This window comes from Petaurus breviceps, unplaced genomic scaffold, assembly GCF_028583685.1.
Source record: "Petaurus breviceps papuanus isolate PSGF00001 unplaced genomic scaffold, PetGlider_PUasm1.0 90574, whole genome shotgun sequence".
In the NCBI taxonomy this organism is placed as follows: domain Eukaryota; kingdom Metazoa; phylum Chordata; class Mammalia; order Diprotodontia; family Petauridae; genus Petaurus; species Petaurus breviceps.
Genome location: NW_027187277.1, coordinates 2,076,742 through 2,095,965, shown reverse-complemented (window position 1 = coordinate 2,095,965; position 19,224 = coordinate 2,076,742). Strand labels below are relative to the sequence as shown.

At 38.2% G+C, this 19,224-nt stretch overlaps 1 protein-coding gene across 4 annotated transcripts in view; it reads right to left on the bottom strand.

Annotated features, from left to right (window-relative positions):
• SMPX (small muscle protein X-linked) overlaps positions 1-19,224 on the bottom strand; it is a 100,312-nt gene that overhangs the window by 78,487 nt on the left and 2,601 nt on the right. For all 4 annotated transcript variants that reach the window (XR_011163421.1, XR_011163420.1, XM_069063419.1 and 1 more), the window contains exon 2: positions 9,466-9,522. Coding sequence is in view for 2 of the 4 variants with exons in the window: in XM_069063419.1 (XP_068919520.1) it covers positions 9,466-9,504 (39 nt within the window). In the remaining 2 variants the exon portion in view is untranslated. The remainder of the gene's footprint in view (positions 1-9,465; positions 9,523-19,224) is intronic.

Below are 19,224 nucleotides of genomic sequence, written 5' to 3'. Positions count from 1 at the left end.
TGGCTGCTCACACTTCTGTCTCATCACATGTGAGGGAAAGTTTGCAATCATGGAAATAAGAATCTTGAATTGAATTGGGAATCAGAAGATTTGTGTGAGAGTTCCATATTTGCCAGTAACTTACTTCAAACACTTTACCTCACTTCTCTGGGGCTCAGTTTTCTTATCTGTATAATTAGGGGAATATATATATATATATATATATATATATATATATCTGTGTGTATATCTATCTATCTATCTATCTATCTATATACACATATATGTATGTACATACCTTGCCATATAACATATATGAATATTATATATATATTATGACTTTGAAGAACCCTCCCATATCTAAACGTTTTATACAGATCTCTATTTTGAGACAGGTCTTCAAAATAAGTGCATACTAAAGGCATAAAATAAGTAAAAACCAGTCTGAAAAATGTTGAGACAGTTACATGAATAGTTTCTTTTTCAGAGAGCTTAATACTTAAAGAAATTGCACAAGAATATTTTTTGGAAGGGAGAAGGCATGGCAATTGGGGTTAAGTGACTTGCCCAAGGTCGCACAGCTAGTTAAGTGTCAAATGACTGAGGTAGGATTTGAACTCAGGTCCTTCTAACTCCAGGACCAGTGTTCTATTCAGTGTGCCACCTAGCTGCCCCAAGAATATTTTTAACATAAATATTATCTAGAGAATTCTGAGTGATCACAGATTTCATAATTCAGCTATTTAGATGATATGATATACAGTAAAGTATTTAAAAGCCTAAGTTTTAAGATAACTAGACTTTACCATCCCCTCAAGTTATTATCTCATATCCCTGCTAACTTCCTTAGCCAAAATCCTAGAAAAGAATTCATTGTCTACTCACTTCCTTGTTTTCCTCTTCTCTTACTCATTTCTCAGCCCCTTGTAATCTGGCTTTGGGTTCATAATTCAATTGATATTGCTCTCAAAAGTTTTCAGTTAATCTCTTAGTTGCCAAATCATGCATACTCTTTTTGACTCTCATCCTTCTATACCCATCTAAGAAAGGTAGGTGACACAGTGGATTAGAGTGCCAGGTCTGGAATCAGGAAGACCTGAGTTCAGAAATAGCCTCAGATAGGGGTGGCAAGGTGGCTCAGTGAATGGAGCACCAGCCCTGGAGTCAGGAGGACCTGAGTTCAAATCTGGCCTCAGACACTTGACACACTTACTAGCCATGTGACCTTGGGCAAGTCACATAACCCCAATTGCCCTGCCCTCCTCTCTCAAAAAAAAAAAAGAAATAGCCTCAGCTACTAGCTGTGGGGCCCTGGACAAGTCACTTGACCCCTAGGGGCCTCCATTTCCTGAACTATAAAAAAATGAGAATAATATTAGCACCCACCACCCAGGGTTATTGTGAGAATGAACTGAGATAATATTTGTAAAGTTCTTACCACAGTGCCTAGCACCCAGTAAGTGTTTAATAAATGCTTGTCTCCTTACTATCTGCAGAATTTGATACCTTCAGAATTTGATACAGCTCCTCCTGATGGATATTATCTAGGTCAGGGGTGGGGACCCAGCACCCCTGAGGCCACCCCTGCTCTAGGTTTTCATGATACTGCTCTCTCCTGGTTCCCCTACTTGTCTGACTTCTGCTTCTCAGTCTCCTTTTCTGGTTCATCATCCATCCCACACACCCCAGTTGCAGGTACTCCTAAAAGTTCAATCCTGAGTACCCTGTTTCTCTATATCCCATCAGTTACTATAGGTTTAGTTATCGTTTCCATGCTAAGGAGATCTATACACACACAGATATACATATATGTGACTGTATATGTATATTGGTGGCCATGTAGAAATACACACCACATGTATGTATATGTGTGTATATATACACACACACACACACCTATGAAACAGTCCTACTCTCCACTGAGCTTTAATCCTATATCACCACTTACCTATTAAACATTCTTTTCAAACTAGATGTCCTAGAGACATCTCCTACTTAACACATCCAAAGCTGAAGTCATTATTTTTCCCCTAAATACATCCCACTTCCAAACTTCTCTATTTCTGTCAAAGGCACCACCATTCTTCCAGACTCTTAGGTTTGTAACCTTGATATTTTCTTCCATTTTTATCTCTCTCATCCCACACATTCGATAAATTGCCAAATCTTGCTGTTTCTACCTCCACAATATCTCTCAAATCTGACCCCTTTCTCTACTACCTTAGTTCAGGCCCTCACTACCTCTTGTAATTACAATAGGTTATCCAAATGCATCTTCCTGAGTTTAAATCCAGCCTCAAACACTTAATAGTCTTGCGACCCTGGGCAAGTCAATTAAACTTGTTTGCTTCAGTTTCCTCATCTGTAAAATGAGGTGGAGAAGGAAATGGCAAACCAGTCCTGTATCTTTACCAAGAAAACTCCAAAAGGCATAACAAAGAGTCAGACATGACTGAAAAACAACTGAACTGAACCTAGTTGGTCTCCCTGCCTTAAGTCTCTCCCCACTTCAGCCAATGTCCCATAATGCTGTCAGAGTGATTTTTCTTATTTATAGCTCTGACTATGTCACTAACTTCCCTACTCCTCTGATAAGTTTTTGGTTTGTGTATTTTTGAGGGGAGAAGGCAAGGTGATTTGGGGTTAAGTGACTGGCCTAAGGTCACAGAGCTAGTAAGTTTGTTTTGCTTTTGGAGGGGGAAAGGCAAGGTAATTGGAGTTAAGTGACTTGCCTAAGGTCACACAGATAGTAAGTGGGTCAAGTGTCTGAGGCTGGATTTGAACTCAAGTCCTCCTGACTGCAGGGCTGTTTTTCTCTTCACTGTGCCATATAGCTGTCCTCTGATGAGTTTTTTTTTCTTTTTTGGAGGGGGGGAAGGCAAGGCAATTGGGGTTAAGTAACTTGCCCAAGGTCACACAGCTAGCAAGTATGTCAAGTGTCTGAGGTCAAATTTGAACTCAGGTCCTCCTGACTGCAGGGCCGGCATTCTATTTACTGTGCCACCTAGCTGCCTCTACCCCCTGATAAATTTTTAAAGCCCTTCAAAACTTGGCCTGAAAATATCTTTCAGTTTTGTTGTATATTCCTCTCCCTCCCACATTTTGCAACCCAGCCAAAGTGTTCTCTCTGTTCATCATACACAGTACTCCATCTCCCATCTTCATGCATTTGCATTGGCTTTCCCCCTGGAATCCACATCCTCCTCACTGCCATCTTATAAAATCCCTATCTTTTTTCAAGACCCGGATCAAACACCACCTTCTCTCTGAAGTCTCTCTGACACTCCTCCCTCTCTAAATTGTTAGTGCCCTCCTTCCCCAAATAGCTTGTATTTAGCTTCTTTGCATATATTTGTATTTATTTACTTTATGCTGTGTGTATATATTATTCAGATGGGTATATAAGTGTATATGTGTGTGCATATATCCATTAACTTGCTGCGTAACCTCAAGCAAACAAAGTTTTCTTGGTGGCTTCATTTTTCCACCTGTAAATTGGGCACAAAGTATTTTACCTCTTTCAAAGGGGTGTACAGAATAATGAACTAATTTTTTAAACAAAACAAAACACCCCAAAATGAAAAAATCAGCTGAGATCAGTGAATATGGATAATTCTAAAACTGGCCAGGGAACTCCTCTATAGCCATGTAGACTCAATATCATACAAACACAAAGGAAATCAGTCTCTAATATTTTTCTTTTCTTAATGCACTTAATGAAAATTCTCATTATCCTTCCCTTTTCCTTTTCCTCTTCTGTAGTTACATCTGCCAAACATTTTGAAAGACCCTGCTGCCTCAGCTGGCACTGCTCATCACTTTTCCAAGCTAGTCATTGCTAGTTACATCCTGGAAGTTGGGGACAGAAAAGATCAATGAGATCTCTAGGCTTGTCCTCTGCCAGAAATGGGTTAAGTTCCCCAATAGGCAACCTATCTGATGTGAAACTGATCCTACCATCGATCTCAACAGATGAACAGAAGTAAAAACAAAGTCCTTGTAAGCCAATTCCTCCACTCTCTTAATTATTTGTGTTGCTTTCTGCATCATCTCCTATTTGGCCCCATCTTTTGGGTACTTGGGATCCCAGAAGCACTATTCCCCTACATAGTCAGTAACCTTCATTGAATTCAAGAGATTAAGGTCTCTTTTCCCAAATCTGTTGGATTTACGGTGTTGCTATTGAACATTGTTGGTTCTTATTTGCCATTGCTTGTCATAACCTCCCTTCCTCTCACCCTCACACCCCAACCTCCCCACTCTTTTACCTTTCACCTCCTTCTCTCCCTCCAGGAGCTGGCCAGCACTAACCACTTTCAAAGTTTCTCCCATTGCATACTTGTTTTTAGATCATTTTCCACTGATATCTTTGTAGTTTACAAAGATCCTCAACCCCCTCCCAGAAGCCCCTGACAAAATTAGTATTCCTCCTATGTAACCTTTGCTAATTCTAGCTGTGGTGAATGAACTTTTAGAGTGGGGACAATGCTACATTGCTGCATTTTGAAGTGTGGTACTTTGTTTCTCTAAATTATCCCCTTCTCTTACCAGATTCATTCTGTCATTTCATTAATAACTGATGATGTTTGGTAATTTACTGCTAAAACAATGGGAGTTTCCTTCAATGAGCTTCTGAAGAGATATGAGTTTTCTTGGTAGGTTATTTTAATAATGAGATACTTTCTTAATAAGTCTTTGTAAATTAAAAGTAAAAATATATATTTAGGAATATACACTATACTATTAAAAGGAACAAAAAAGAATAGGAAGAAGGAAGAAAGCAAGGAAGGAAGGATGATAAGAAGGGAGCAAGGAAGGAAGGAAAGAAGGAAGGAAGAATAGAAGGAAGGAAATTACTCAGATCCTGCCTAAGACATTACTAGCTATGAGACCCTGGGTGAGTCACTTAACCTTGTGACCTTCAGTTTCCTCATTTGTGATATGGGGGTAATAATAGTACCTACATCATAGGATCATTACAAGAACCAAATGAAATAATGTAGGAAGTCCTTTGAAGACCTAAAATGATAGTTATTATCATTACACATAGTCATATGTAAATAGATGGTTAAATTAAGGTATTTTTTTAAATCTCCCTCACCTACAACTATCTTCCTCAATGTTGCTTAAAGTACACTAATAGAAATTCAGAAAATCATAGTGATATGACCAGAAGGGATATTTGATATCATCCCATCAAAACCCTTATTTTATAAGTGAGGATATTAAATATTATTTTGTATCAATGCCCTCTCTGTGACTTTTTAAAAATATATCTTAAAATAGATCTACTCCGGGAAGCTGTAACTCCTTCAGCTGCTAAAATCTTAGTGTGAATAATTTGCTTTTCTCCCCAGTGGACCAATGAGAACTTTGAGAGATTGGGAGAGAGAAAATGCTAAAAAGAGAGAAAAGTTTGTCTACATCACAATTTTGCCCAAGGTTGGGTCTGAGTACTGCCTAATACCACTTAGTAAAGGTACTAATGGAAAATCTTTCTCAATTTCATGAGACCACAAATTGAAGATGAAGGAATTTTTTTTAAAAAATGATTTTCAGTGCTTCAAAGGAGGAACACTTTGTTTTATCTCAATGCAATGATTTAGTCAATGAAGAACTAAACAGGGACTCAAAGGATCTGGATTTTTCTGTTTGCAATGCCTTGATTCTCCATGGGACTTAGAACTAATCACTCTGTGTTTTTTGCTCTCTTTGAAACAGTCTTGATTCCTGTCTCCTCAGAAGTTCTGATGAAAAAAGGTATACTATTTATGGAAGGTCTCTGGATTCCTTACACTTCATAGCATGGGAAGCATCCTCCAAATAAAAGAGTAGTGAATATCTGTGCGCTGGCACCTAGTTTTTTTCTACTTTCCTTTAAACTACCAAGAGCCATTTTTGAATCCTTGCACTTTGAACCCAGAGTGAGAAATGTTACATGAATGGAATGTTTAATTTGAAGAGAGTCTTAGAGTTGCTTTCAAGAAGCTCTTAAGCTTAATTTAGGAACAGTCAAAGGATTATAGCTTGAACTAAAAAATAGAAGCCCTCCTCAGTTCAATTTTGGAGGGAATTTTTCTTTAAACATTGAGTTGCAGCAGCTAAATGGCAAAGTGAAGAGAGCACCAGCCCTGGAGTCAGGAGAACCTGAGTTCAAATCTGACCTCAGACACTTGACACTTAGCTGTGTGACCTTGGGCAAATCACTCAACCCCAATTGCCTTGCCTTTCCCCCTCAAAAAAAATATTGAGCTTAAAAAATGGAGATGACCACCATGGCTCCCAAAATAGGAAAGACTTTCTGAAAAAGCATGGGACATGGTGCCAATGAGCCGTATACAATTTTGTCTCATTAGAGAGTGGTTACCATGCAGATTGTTGATAGGATTAGATGTCACAGCAGTTCTAGCTTTCATCACAACCTGTCATGTCAAATTCTTTAATTGCACATATCAGATCCAGTACGCCCTGATGTCTTCTTACTTTCCTCTACTTTCATGTCAACATTGGAAGAGCCTGCACTTGGACATCCTGCCCTAGGAAATAGCATAGCTCCACCAGAAATTCAACAGAACAAAAGTCCTCCAACCTGGGTGACTACCAACTGAAATCCTTTTGATCTGTGATTCTGCTAAAATGGTTGGGGTTTCATTCATCCAAATTAGAAGGAACTTTGTTATGGGGTCTGATTGTTGGGGTTTTATTCATCCAAATTAGAAGGAACTTTGTTATGGGGTCTGATTGTTTCCCCTGATGGAAGCTGAGGAAGTAAGTGAGGGGTGGACTATGGCTGACCTTCTCTAGTGCTGGGCAGAGTATCACCAAGTTCTAGTTTCTCACAACACGGGTTCACTGAGTGGATGAAGCCAGTTGGAAAGAATGCAAAGCCTCAGGGGCAGCTAGGTGGCACAGTGAGTAAAGCACCAGCCCGGGAGTCAGGAGGACCTGAGTTCAATTCAGCCCTCAGACACTTCAGACACTTAACACCCACACAAAAAGCAAAAACTAGCCATGTAACCTTGGGCAAGTATCTGACCATAGGCAAGTCATTTAACCTACTTTTCAGTCTCAGTTTCCTCATCTGTAAAATGATCACATATACCTCCCATAGCAATTGACAGGATCAAATGATATGTGCTTTGTAAACTCTATGGTGCTAGATATTGTTAATTATTTTAATTCAATATGTCACTTTTTCAGTACCCCTCAAATGACATCAGCTACTCAAAGAAATGGCACAGCAGAATAATGAGTGGCTCTGGCACAGGATCTGAGTTCAGATCCCACTTCTGACACATAATCTGTGTGACCTTTTAAGAGTAACATAAATTCTGTTAACTCCCATTTTGTAAAATAATGGGTTTGCATTATATAGCCTCTGAAATTCCTTTCACCTCAGCATCTATGGTGCCAAGACATTTCAAATAACAATAAACCCTACTCCTAAAGGAAAAAAAAGAGTAAATTTCTTCCTTTTTGAAGGTGTATTGAATCAGCCTGCTTAGCATAGAGTTTAGTGGAAGAAGTCATACCCCATCCAAAGAAAAGAATTGTTGATAGCTTGGACTTTTTGATTGGTTGGTTCACTTTGGTTTTTAACAGAATACACAGGATTAAGATAGTTTAATAAGTTTTTTTTTAACTGATACTGACATATTTCTGCATCTACAAAGTTATTAGGGTTAATATTGGAACATTTTAAATGAAAAGTTAAGAGAGAGCATGAAGCAAGGAAAAACAGCAGGTTGTTTGGGTTTTTTTTTCCTAAAAAATAAGGAAGTGGATTAGGTCAAAGGAGAAAAATAGACATCCACACAAATTATCGCTATATTTATGACATATAATAAGACAACAGCAAAATTCATTTTAGTACATTGTCAATGCTACGAGATAGTATGACCTATGGGGAGTCATTAGATAGTGATAACGGTAGTGATTTTTGAAGTTCATAGCATACTTTACATACATAATTTGGTGAGCCTCACAAAATGCTTATGAGGTCAATTGTATTATTGTCCCATCGAGGAGATTGGGGCTCAGAGAAGTCATAGGATTGGTTCATGGTCATACAGTCAGTGAGGCTAGAAGTAAGCCCAAATCCTCCTGTCAAGAAGTACAGAATTCAGGGCACTATATCATCCTGCCTAATACAATTCCCCTCCCTATTCTCATTTTTTAATGGTTATACAGCTAGTCAACATCAGACGTAGCATTCAAATTCTGGTCTTTCTGATTCCAAGTCTAGTATTCCATCCCCTACATGAAAACACATGAAATAAATGTCACTCACTGAAACCAAGAACAGAGAATAATTAAATGCATTGACCTAGGACTCAAGCCCTTTCAGCTGAGTACACAAGAAATTAGGATATGCCCTACTTCATGAGATAGAAGCTTGGGTGGTTGCTCAAAAAGATCATGTAAAATGGCATTCTTGCCAATTAATGATGTCCATCCTAGGTCTTTTGTTCACCACAGTGTGTCCAGGGCATGCTGGACATTTTGCTCCATTAACTAAGAGCTCCATTAATCCAAGGATATGCATTAATCATGACTGATAAAGGGCTGTGTGTTCCCTCACAGTTCCCACCATACCCTGTGACAGAATTTCTCTACAGCCCAATGGCTCCATGGCAACACCCCCAAACCTATATCATCAAGAGCAGCCTCCATGACTTCCCACTCTAGTTCTGATATGATAAAGTGTCAGAGCTAAAATTAAAATGAAACTCTTTAAAGCATTATTGTATTCAAGACAGTCTAGAAGCAAAATTGAAAATATTCCCTACAGGGGAAGAGATTGTCTCCATTTTTGTCAGCAGGCATTGATAAGAACCAAAGCTGGAGTCAGGATGTTGCTTGGCAATAAGTCTGATAGAAGGAAGGGAAAGTTGAAGGGTTTCATACAGTCCTTAAGAGAATAAACAAACCAAATTGATGACTATTCAAGCAAAATTTAAAACTTTTATTTTACTTCATTTCAAAAAGCATATACCCTCCTTTTGGGGGCAAGCCAGATCAGTCTGACCAAGTGGAGATTAAATATGAGTGAATGAAAAGGAAGGAAAACTTAAATAGATGAGACAGGAAAATATCATAGACACACAAAGTCCCCAGGAACTTCTTCCTTCAAGAAAGCAGTACTTCTAATCCAAATCAATCAACAAAAACATGAAATTGAATGTATCATTCACTTTCACCTGGCAGACTTTCATTATCAGCATTTAGAAGAAGAAATAAAGTATTTTAATTGTCATTCATAAATCAATTTTTTTGTTTTCTTATTTAGAAAAATTAAGTAAAAATATCTTTTTATCCTCTAATCATAAGCATAACCCCAGGAGAACATCCTTCTTTTCTTGGAGTTAATGATCAACTAGTCTGACTGCAATGAACAAAACTAACAACAACAAAAATAAATACTTTATGAAGCACAAAAAATAGAGGTCCTATAGTTGTTACTAAAATACAAATATTGTTGCTTACCTGAATGGCCCTGACGTTAGAAGCCGGCTGTTTTGACATATTCAAGAAGTCTTATCCCTGAAAAACAAGTAAGAAAATGTTAGAGCCTGAAGCATTCAGATTCTCCGCCTTGATAAATTAGAATTTAACTCATGATTCTACTGGACAGTCATACCTTTCACTAGTCATATATCCTTTCAGTCTCAGTTTTCAAAGTTACTTAGCTATTCCCCTTTCAAATACCTGAAGGAGAGGGAACACCTGAGCTTTCCTGATGAATCATTCATAGAAAGAAATGATGATATCCCTTGCACCTAATGTTAATAAGAGGCAATCAGACACTCAAAGGGTGCTACCATCTCCTTGCCCCATCCCACACATAGGAGGAGAGCAAAGAAAAATTCTCCATAGACCCTCCATTATTATCCATCACTGTGGTAAACTTTCCACTTAAAGCTGAACTTTGCAGATGAGGAAGGTGACCTAGAGAAACACTCCTTCTCTGGATTTCTCTGGTGCTTATTGTCTAAACCAACCCTTCAGTATTCTTTTGCTGCTCTGTATAATTAACTGTAACTTTGTGAGCATGCTCTACTCACTCACCCCCATTATATTGTGAGCTTTTTGCAGGTTTTGCCATTTTATCTCTGTGTCCTCAATGTCTAGCACAATGGCTTGCCCAAAGTAGATGCATATTAAATGCATATTTGCATCATAAGTTCATAATGGGCAGCTAGGTGGCACAATGGATGGAGAGCCTTTCTACACTCAAGATGACCTGAATTTAAATCCGGCCTCAGACTATTACTGGTTGTGTGACCCTGGGCAAGTCATTTAACCCTGTTTACCTCAGTTTCCTCCTCTGTAAAATGAGCTGGAGAAAGAAATGGCAAACCACTCCTGTACCTTGGCCAAGAAAACCCCAAAGAAGGTCACAAAGGGTCTAACATGATCCTCCATGAACAATGATGACTTAAGCAACTAAACAACAAGATCTACAATTGGAAGTGACCTCAGAGGTCATCTAGTCCAACCCCCTAATTTCATAGATGAATAATCAGAGGTCAGGGAGGATAAGCAACTTGCCCATGTAAGAAAATGCTTGTGGTTTTTAATTTTGTGCATCTCATCTATTGGATTGACATCTCCTTGAGCACTAGACCCTGTATCTTGCTTGTTTCTTTGTGTTTACCATAGTATTCACCACAGGACCTCAAAAATAATACATAGGAACTCATGGGCTTTGGTGCCAGAAGTGCCCTAGAGACTGTCAAGTCTAAACCCTTCATTTTGCAGTTGAAGAAACTGAGATCCTCAAAAAATGTTGGTTGATTCTTTTGAGATTTTGACAAACATCATTTCTCTCCTTTTAACAAGAAATTACTGTCTCAAATGATATGGTAAAAATCTCATATTTGTATATCATTCAAGGTTTTTAAAGTATTACCCTCCTAATCCTATGATTTAGGAAGTATGAGTATAATAATCTCCATTTTACAAAGATAATATTGAGGCTGAGAGGTTATATAGCTTCCTTGGAGTCACACAGTTAGAAATTGCCCAATAGGGGAGGCTAGGTGGCACAGTAAATAGAGCACCGGCCCTGGAGTCAGGAGGACCTGAGTTCAAATTCAGACTCAGATACTTAACACTTACTAGCTGTGTGACCTTGGGCAGATCATTTAACCCCAATTGCCCTGCCTTCCCCCCTCCAAAAAGCCAAAAAAAAAAAAAAAAGGAAAAAAAGAAATCGCCCAATGCTGAATTGCCAAACTCAGGTCTCCTGCCTGCAAATCCAATTTCTTTCTTACTATGTATGACTTGTAGCATCTCAATTTAATTGAATAATGTTACATCCTTTGTTAAAATCTCAGAGATCTGGAAAGTTCTTTCTTTGTATAGGACTTTCTCCACTCTATTCCACAGGATGTTAGGAAAGAGCACTGGTTCTTCAATACGAGATTTAGAGTCTATTTGTGCCCTTAATAACTATGTCATTTGGAAAAGAGGCCAGCAGAGAAGGAGGAGAAAAAATAAATGCTTGCTAATTGAAAAAAAAAATCTTAATTGAAAAATAGATAAAGGTAGAGTCAACTCACTTGAGGAAGCTCCCTCTGAACCAGAAAGGAATGTCAAACACAATAGGCCATCTCTCTCCCACTTCCTGCTTGAAGGCAGCAAGAGTCAAGTTCCAAGAAAAGGCTTCTGCCAGTTCTAGGCTTAAGAACTTTTGACTTTGCTGCAGAGTGCTATAACACTCCAACTAAAAGGAACACCGTAACACTCAGTCAAGTTAGGGTCTGAAAGGGATGAAGATTGTAGCTATCCATCAAAGAATGAACCTAGGAAGGCCAAAGGATTGACCTGTCCAGCGCACCCCCTGAGAACAACACAGTGGCTGAATGACCTTCCTGGATCAGTCAGGTAGCAGCCAAGTCTAGTGGGAAGTCAGGTCAGCAGCCAAGTGACCTACTTGGCACGAACCCTCCCCTACAAGATGAGCTGCCCATCCAGAAGAAATTCCATGCCCTGCAAGAAGCTACTCCCACTAAACAATGAAATGTCACTGATACCACACCCTGCAGCAAAATTCTTGAGGTTCCTCTAGAGAAGAAAAGGACATAAAGGCTCTGCTCATAAAGAGCTGTGAATTGTCTACACATGTGTTCTTTCCAAATGTGCCTTAATCCCATTGTCCTGGAAAAGACCCTGATGTTGGAAAAGATTGAAGGCAAAAGGAAAAGAGGATGGCAGAGGATAAGATGGATGGATAGTGTCATGGAAACAATGAACATAAGCTTTGACAAACTTCAGGAGATAGTGGAGGATAAAAGGGCCTGGCATGCAATGATCTATGGGGTCACAAAGAGTTGGATATGACAATGTCTAAATAACAACAATTTTGTCTGTGTTAATTCTCCCCACATAGAGTGTGAGTGTATTTGTGTGATAGATACCCCAGGTTTTAGAGGGAAATGCTTTGTAACTATACTTGCTATGCCTTTTTATTTTTTGCTTTTTTTCTTTTGGAGGGAGGAAGGTAATTGGGGTTAAGTGACTTTCCCAAGGTCACACAGCTAGTGTTAAGTGTCTGTGGTCACATTTGAACTCAGGACCTCCTGACTCCAGGGCCAGTGCTCTATTCAGTGCACCACCTAGCCACCCCTAAGCCTTTTCTAAGATAAATAAGTAAATAACTGCATCATTTTGAGAAAGTCACTTAGTTTCAGAGCCTGTGTTTCCTAATCTAAAAAATGAGGTTAATAATACTGACCCCAACTCCCTCAAAGGATTGCTATGAAACCAAGTGAAATAATTTCAATATCTCCACTCATTGAAATCTCCCTTTAAATGTCAGCTCAGGCACTGCTTTCTCTAAAGGAAATCTTCCCCAATGCCCCAATTTCCTCCTTCTCTGTCTTCCCTCTTCTCTGATAAACCTTTCCTATACACTTAGGATTTAGAGCTAGATAAAAGCCTTTGGGGTCATCTTGTCTGACTCCCTCATTTATAGGCCCTTAGAGTTTAAGTGACTTGCCCAAGGTCACACAGTTAGTAAAGTATAGAGTTGTGATTTATACCTATACATTTATACAGTTTCTCATTGCAGAGTTAGTGCTCTAATATTCCTTGTCATATTGATCACATTCTAATTTATATTCAAGTGATTTGTGTGTGCATGTTTTATCCCTCTCTCCTTAGACTGTAAGCACTTGAGGGCAGGGGCTGTTTATCATTTTATCTTTGTATTCTTGGTGTCTAGTACAGTGTCTTGCATATAGAAGGTTGTTAAGAAATGTTTGTTGACATAATAGAATCATAAGAGAACTATAAATCTAAAGCTAGATAGGCCATCAGAGTCCAACTAATCCCTATCTCTTCATTTAATAGATGAGGAATCTCAGGAATTTTATTATACATTATACAATTTCATAGATGAGGAATCTCATAGACAGAAGGGGCTTGGATTCTCATTTTATATCCCTAGACAAAACTGGGGAACCTGAGACCTCAAGGCCACATATGGCACTCTAGGTCCTTAAGTGTGGCCCTTTGACTGAATCCAAACTTCACAGAACAAATCCCTTTAATAAAAGGATTTGTTTTGTAGAACTTGGACTTAGTCAAAAGGCCACAGCCAAGGACCTAGAAGGCTATATGTGGCCTCGAGGCTGTAGCTTCCCCACTACTGTCCTAGAACATTCTTTGAATCCTTGCTAACAGTGAGAGGCTCACAAACATTTTCTGAATTTATGTGTGGTGGTAGCTATCCCATGGAGCATGTATACAGATGAGACAGAGTCCTGGACCCTTTGGTGAACCTCATGTGTGCTGGCCCTTTGATAAAGGACCTGTATGACTAATGGATGCTGGCTGGTCTCATGCTACCCATGGCACAAAGGGTCAAAAACAATTGGTGGTTGAATAAGCCAGAAAAAGTTACCCACTCCCGAGGTTCTAAGAGGAGAGGACAATTTCTGCCTCTATCTCCCTTACTCTCCTTACAGTGTGTCACCCGAGGCTCTGCCAGCTTTCCTTTGGACTTCCAGATGAAAGGGTATAGGGAGGAGAATTTTCTCCCATCCCTCTCCCTAGCAGTAGCAATGACAGTCATGCATCTATCAGTAAGAATATGTGCTTGCCTAAGTTAGACCAAGACTGGATTCCTGACTGTTTCTTCTGCTTTATGTTTCTTTCTCTGGGCAAAGGTCACCAAATAACTATCCTAAGAGACAGCTGTTTCCAGCCTCATTGATGCCTCCTGACTACAAGGGCTCCAGAGGCTTGAACTGGAGGCTACTTGACCAGTGGGAAGAGAGACCTGAATATGTACCTTTTCTGAAAAAGATGACTGCTGCCTGGGGAACAAGCAATTCCTTGCTGGTCAAAAGAACTGGACCTCGGGTTGTTTTTTTAAAATACTACAGACTAAAGTAAAAGTGAAATCTGCTATCAGTCCCACAAGTCTCCTGGGAGCCTTTCCTACCTCATGAGAATATGATAGAAGTAATGGCTTAGAGTTTGTTGTATAAGTGGTTGTTAATGCATGTTTGAGTCTTTTGCATTTTAAGCATTTTATTTGAGGTGGAAGAAATAAATGGCTATTCAATACCTGCTTTCTACTACTTTATACAGTGAATACCTTCCTAGAAGGGACCCTGTTAATCTCCTTTAGGGAAAATCCTGGATATGAAACCATACCTAAGCTCTTTTTAAGAGCTTTTCCCTGACAGTCTGCAGTGTGGGTTCAATGAACCAGGTTGTCCCAGGACTGAATCTGGGTCTGCTTGAGTTCAGAACGTAAGTCCTTTTTGAGTATCTCACCTCTACTACCCCCTTCCCCAAACCCTAGCTGTGAGTATCATCTACATTATAGATAATAAAATTCATAAAAATATGAACTGTTCTAACTTGGTCCAAATGTTCTAGAAAACAATTTGTAATCATATGAGAAAAGTCATTAAATAGTTCAAAATCATCGATCCAGCAATCTCACTACTAGGCATATGACTCAAGGCAGTCAAGGACATAGGAGGGAAAATCTCATATTTACCAAAATAGTCACACCAGCACTTTTTGTGTTAGCAAAAAACTTGAAACAAAGTGGGTGGCAATACATTGGAAATTGACTGAATAAACTCTAGCATCTGAAGGTAATAAAATAGTATTGAACTTTAAGAAATGACTGTTATGTGAAATTCAGAAACATGGGAAGATTTGCATGAAATTGATACAGAAAGAAGAAAGTAGGACCAGGAAAACAGTGTATATACAAAGACCATGATGTTATAAATGAAAATAACACTAAGAGGGAATTTGGACTGAATGCAATGACTAATCTTGGTCCCAGAGGACAGATGATAAATACTACTCTATTCTCAATGGAGATAAGGGGAATGACTAAAAGAGGTTAATGTTAAATATGGTGACATATGGCTGCTATGTTAGTTTTTCTGCATAGCTATTTTTCTTTGTTACAAGGGAGGAATGTAAAGGGGAAGGATCATTTTTTGAAAAAGTATAGCATAACAAAGAATATGTTTCAGTAAGTCTTTTAAAATCAATTTTTTTAAATGAATAAATAGACACAAGCCAATATCTAAATGTAGGAAATCTGAGTATGAATGCCTCATGACCAATAAATATTTACCTATTGTGTTGGATCAAGAAAGAGTCTGTCCTTTCTGTTTTTCTCAAATAGAAGGAAAATCTCTAGTCTTCTGACATGAATAGGGAATGGTAATCTACTAGCCTACATTAGTCATTTCTTCTTTGTAGTGTCAACAGAAGTTAAGTATTCTGTTGATTGGTTAGGTTGGGGTTTTTTTCTGAAAGACCAAAACAATGTTTGAAATTCCCCAGAATTTAATTTTTTAAAATAATTTCTTGAATCAATGGATTATTCTGATCAAAGTTAATTCATAATTTTGTACCTAGTGAAAGGGTCCTCAAATCAACTCATTAGGTTCATGGAGTGAAAATAGTACAAGAAGTAATTAAGACAATTGACAAACATGACAAAAGATGAGAATAGTCAATGATGGAGGGGTTGTAGAAAGATAGCACACTGATGCATTGCTGGTGGAATTGTTATTTAGTACAACCATTCTGGAAAGCAGTTTGGAATTATGCCAAAAAAATGACTAAAATGTCCCATTAGCAAAAAGAAAGGTCTCATATGCCAAAATATTTACAGTGACATCTTTTGTTATGGAAAAGAACTGGAAACAAAGTAGATGTCTACTAGCTAAGTAATGGCTCAACAAAATGTTGCACATGAATGTAATGAATATTAACCTGCTGAAAGAAAAATAAAATAAACATGATAAATACAGAGAAGCATGGAAAGACTTATATAAATTGATGCAAAATGAAGTAAGCAGATCCAGAAAAACAATTAATACAATGACTGTAACAATGGAAAGGACTACAAAAAACTACCAGTTTTTAAAATTACTATTGCAATATTATAAAGAATAAGACTAAAAAACACCTTACCCTGGTCCTTTGCAAAGATGGGGAGGAGGGGAGGTTGGCAGTCTACAAGTTGCATATATAGTTTTTTGTGTTTTTCTTAATGTATTTATCAATTTAATTGAATTTTTTCTATTCTCTTTTTCTTTAAAAAAAAAATCTTTGTTACAAGGCTGATGGGGGTATGGAGGGAGCAATACAGGGGAAAACCTAAGTGCTGTAATAACAAAAATATCAAAAATCTATTTTCAAGGAGTAAAACAAATTCAGTTGAGTGTAAAGGGGAAATATCATAATAGTGGCTTATAGATAGGTATTATTAATAATGTAATCTGGTAGGTTTCAATTTAAAATAATTATTCTTGCTAACTAGGTGCTAAACTATTAGTTGGTAACTAAGTGTGGTTGCTATACTGCTTCAGAGGGAGTTCATATGTTAAAATTTTCTGCAGGTCAAAATTTCAGTGCCCTGGTACAAATTTCAGTGAGGGGACCCACATAGGAGCAAATTTAGAGTGTCTCACTGCCTAAAAACAATCAAAACTAAAACTATCTTAGTAACAATCAAAGTGGTTATAAATGTAAATACAAGGTGATTTTTTTCAGTCTTGTCCATAGCTAGTGACAGAATAACCTTATCACCATAATTATTGGCACCTGTGAACATTGCGAGAGGTAAAGTATAGGAGAAAGAGATCTGTGAAACATGTTTATGTTGTCATGTGTCTACACGAAACAAAACAGTCAAGAGAGGAAATGCTGTTCATCATTTTTGCCCTCAAAACTGCAGGTGTCTGATGTTATGAAGACAAAACAGGTGAGTCCTTGACCCTTTTCACTTTCCCATTGGCTAACTTGGTGTCCAGATACAAGCTTCTTTATGCATCTTTGGGCAGTAGCATATTGATATTTTGCTTTTTTAGATTTTGTTAGCCCATTTTCAGATTTTTTAAATAATGATGAAAGAGGAGCTGTGAGGGTATATTTGCTATATAGTATATAACTTGACTGGATGCCACAATTTTTGCTTTTCTTTTTTGAATTTAAATCAACAAGTGCTCATTAGATGCCTCCTGAGCATCACACTTGGATACAAAGGCAAAAATAAAATTGCCCCTGGCTCCAAGGAGTTCACATTCTATGAGAGAAACACATACACAAATAAGTAAATATAAACATATGTGTGTATGTGTATATAAAGATAGATATGTATATAGAGAGATGTATAGAGTATCTACATAGAGTAGATATGTAGCTATATATGTATGTACACACACACATATATATATAAACATATATTTGTACATAAAAAATTAATTTCTAGGGGTGGCTAGGTGGCACAGTGAATAGAGTACCAGCCCTGGAGTCAGGAGGACCTGAGTTCAAATCCGACCTCAGATACTTAACACTTACTCGCTGTGTGACCTTGGGCAAGTCACTTAACCCCAACTGCCCTGCCCTCCCCCCTCCAAAAAAATTTCAAAAATAATTTCTGGGATTGGTGGAGAAGATAGTAGCAACTAGGAGAAATCTACATTTTTATTGGAGTTGATCACTGAATCTAGGACACATAATGGAATTCTCAAAGGAAAACTATAGGGCAATGATGTTTTAATACATCTACTCTCAAAAACTATTTAAAGTCCTACAAATCCACAGTCCCCTAATGAATCTTAGATGTATTCCCAAAAAGGCACTCTGTCTTTCTAGTTGAAATTAGAAATTAAACAAATTTTTAAAAAGACCATACTCTAAAAGTACATTCAAAAGTATTATATATAATCGTAAAACAAGATTAGAACATAGAATAAATATTAGAGGCAGCTAAGTGGAAAAATGAATAGAGCTCCTAGAACTGGGGTTCAAATCCCACCTTTAATACCTCCAGATGTGTGGCCCTGTATAAGTCATTTAACCTCTGCCTGCTTCAGTTTCCTCATCTGTAAAAACGGAGATAATAATAGCACCTACTTTCCAGAGCTGTTGTGAGGATCAAATGAGATGATATTTGTAAAGTGCTTTGTAAACTGTAAGGCACTATACAGATCCCAGCTGTGATTATGATTATGACTATTCTATTGCTAACAGTGAACATTCAAGTTCTGAATAAAGTTATGAGATGCTATGGTGTGATAGATGATCTTTGTACAAGTGGCAGTATTCAAAAATTTCATCTCCCTGTGACCAAGCTGGTGACTTGTTGTTATTCATCCATTTTCATGTTCAACTCTTTGTGACCCTCTCTGGGGTTGTCTTGGCAAAGATTCTGAAGTGCTTTGCCATTTCCTTCTCTGGCTCATTTTACACATGAGGAACTGAGGCAAACAGGGTTAAGTGACTTGCCCAGGGTCCCACAGCTAGTAAGTGTCTGAGGCTGGATTTGTACTCTTGAAGATGATTCTACCTGACTTCAGGCCTGGCACTCTATCCCAGCTCCAGTTAGAGATGGCCCTGTCCAAATTTTGCAAGGCTGGTTCTCAGACTAAGCATGAAGTGAAAACTACCTAAGTTCTAGTCCTGACTAGCTATATGAGCATGGGCAAGTCATATAGCCTCTCCATAACCCAGACAAAGTTATGGACAAGCTGCATCAATAGAAGATGTTTCCATACAAGAAGTTCTTGACAGAGATGAAATCACAGATCTGTGCCAGAGAGGAGGGTTCTCCCTCAGACAGACAGACAGATGCAGAGACAGACTTGGAGATGGAGAAGCAGAACTAGAGACACAGAGACAGAGAGAGAGACCGGGGGAGGGAATAGATAGATAGATAGATAGATAGATAGATAGATAGATAGATAGATA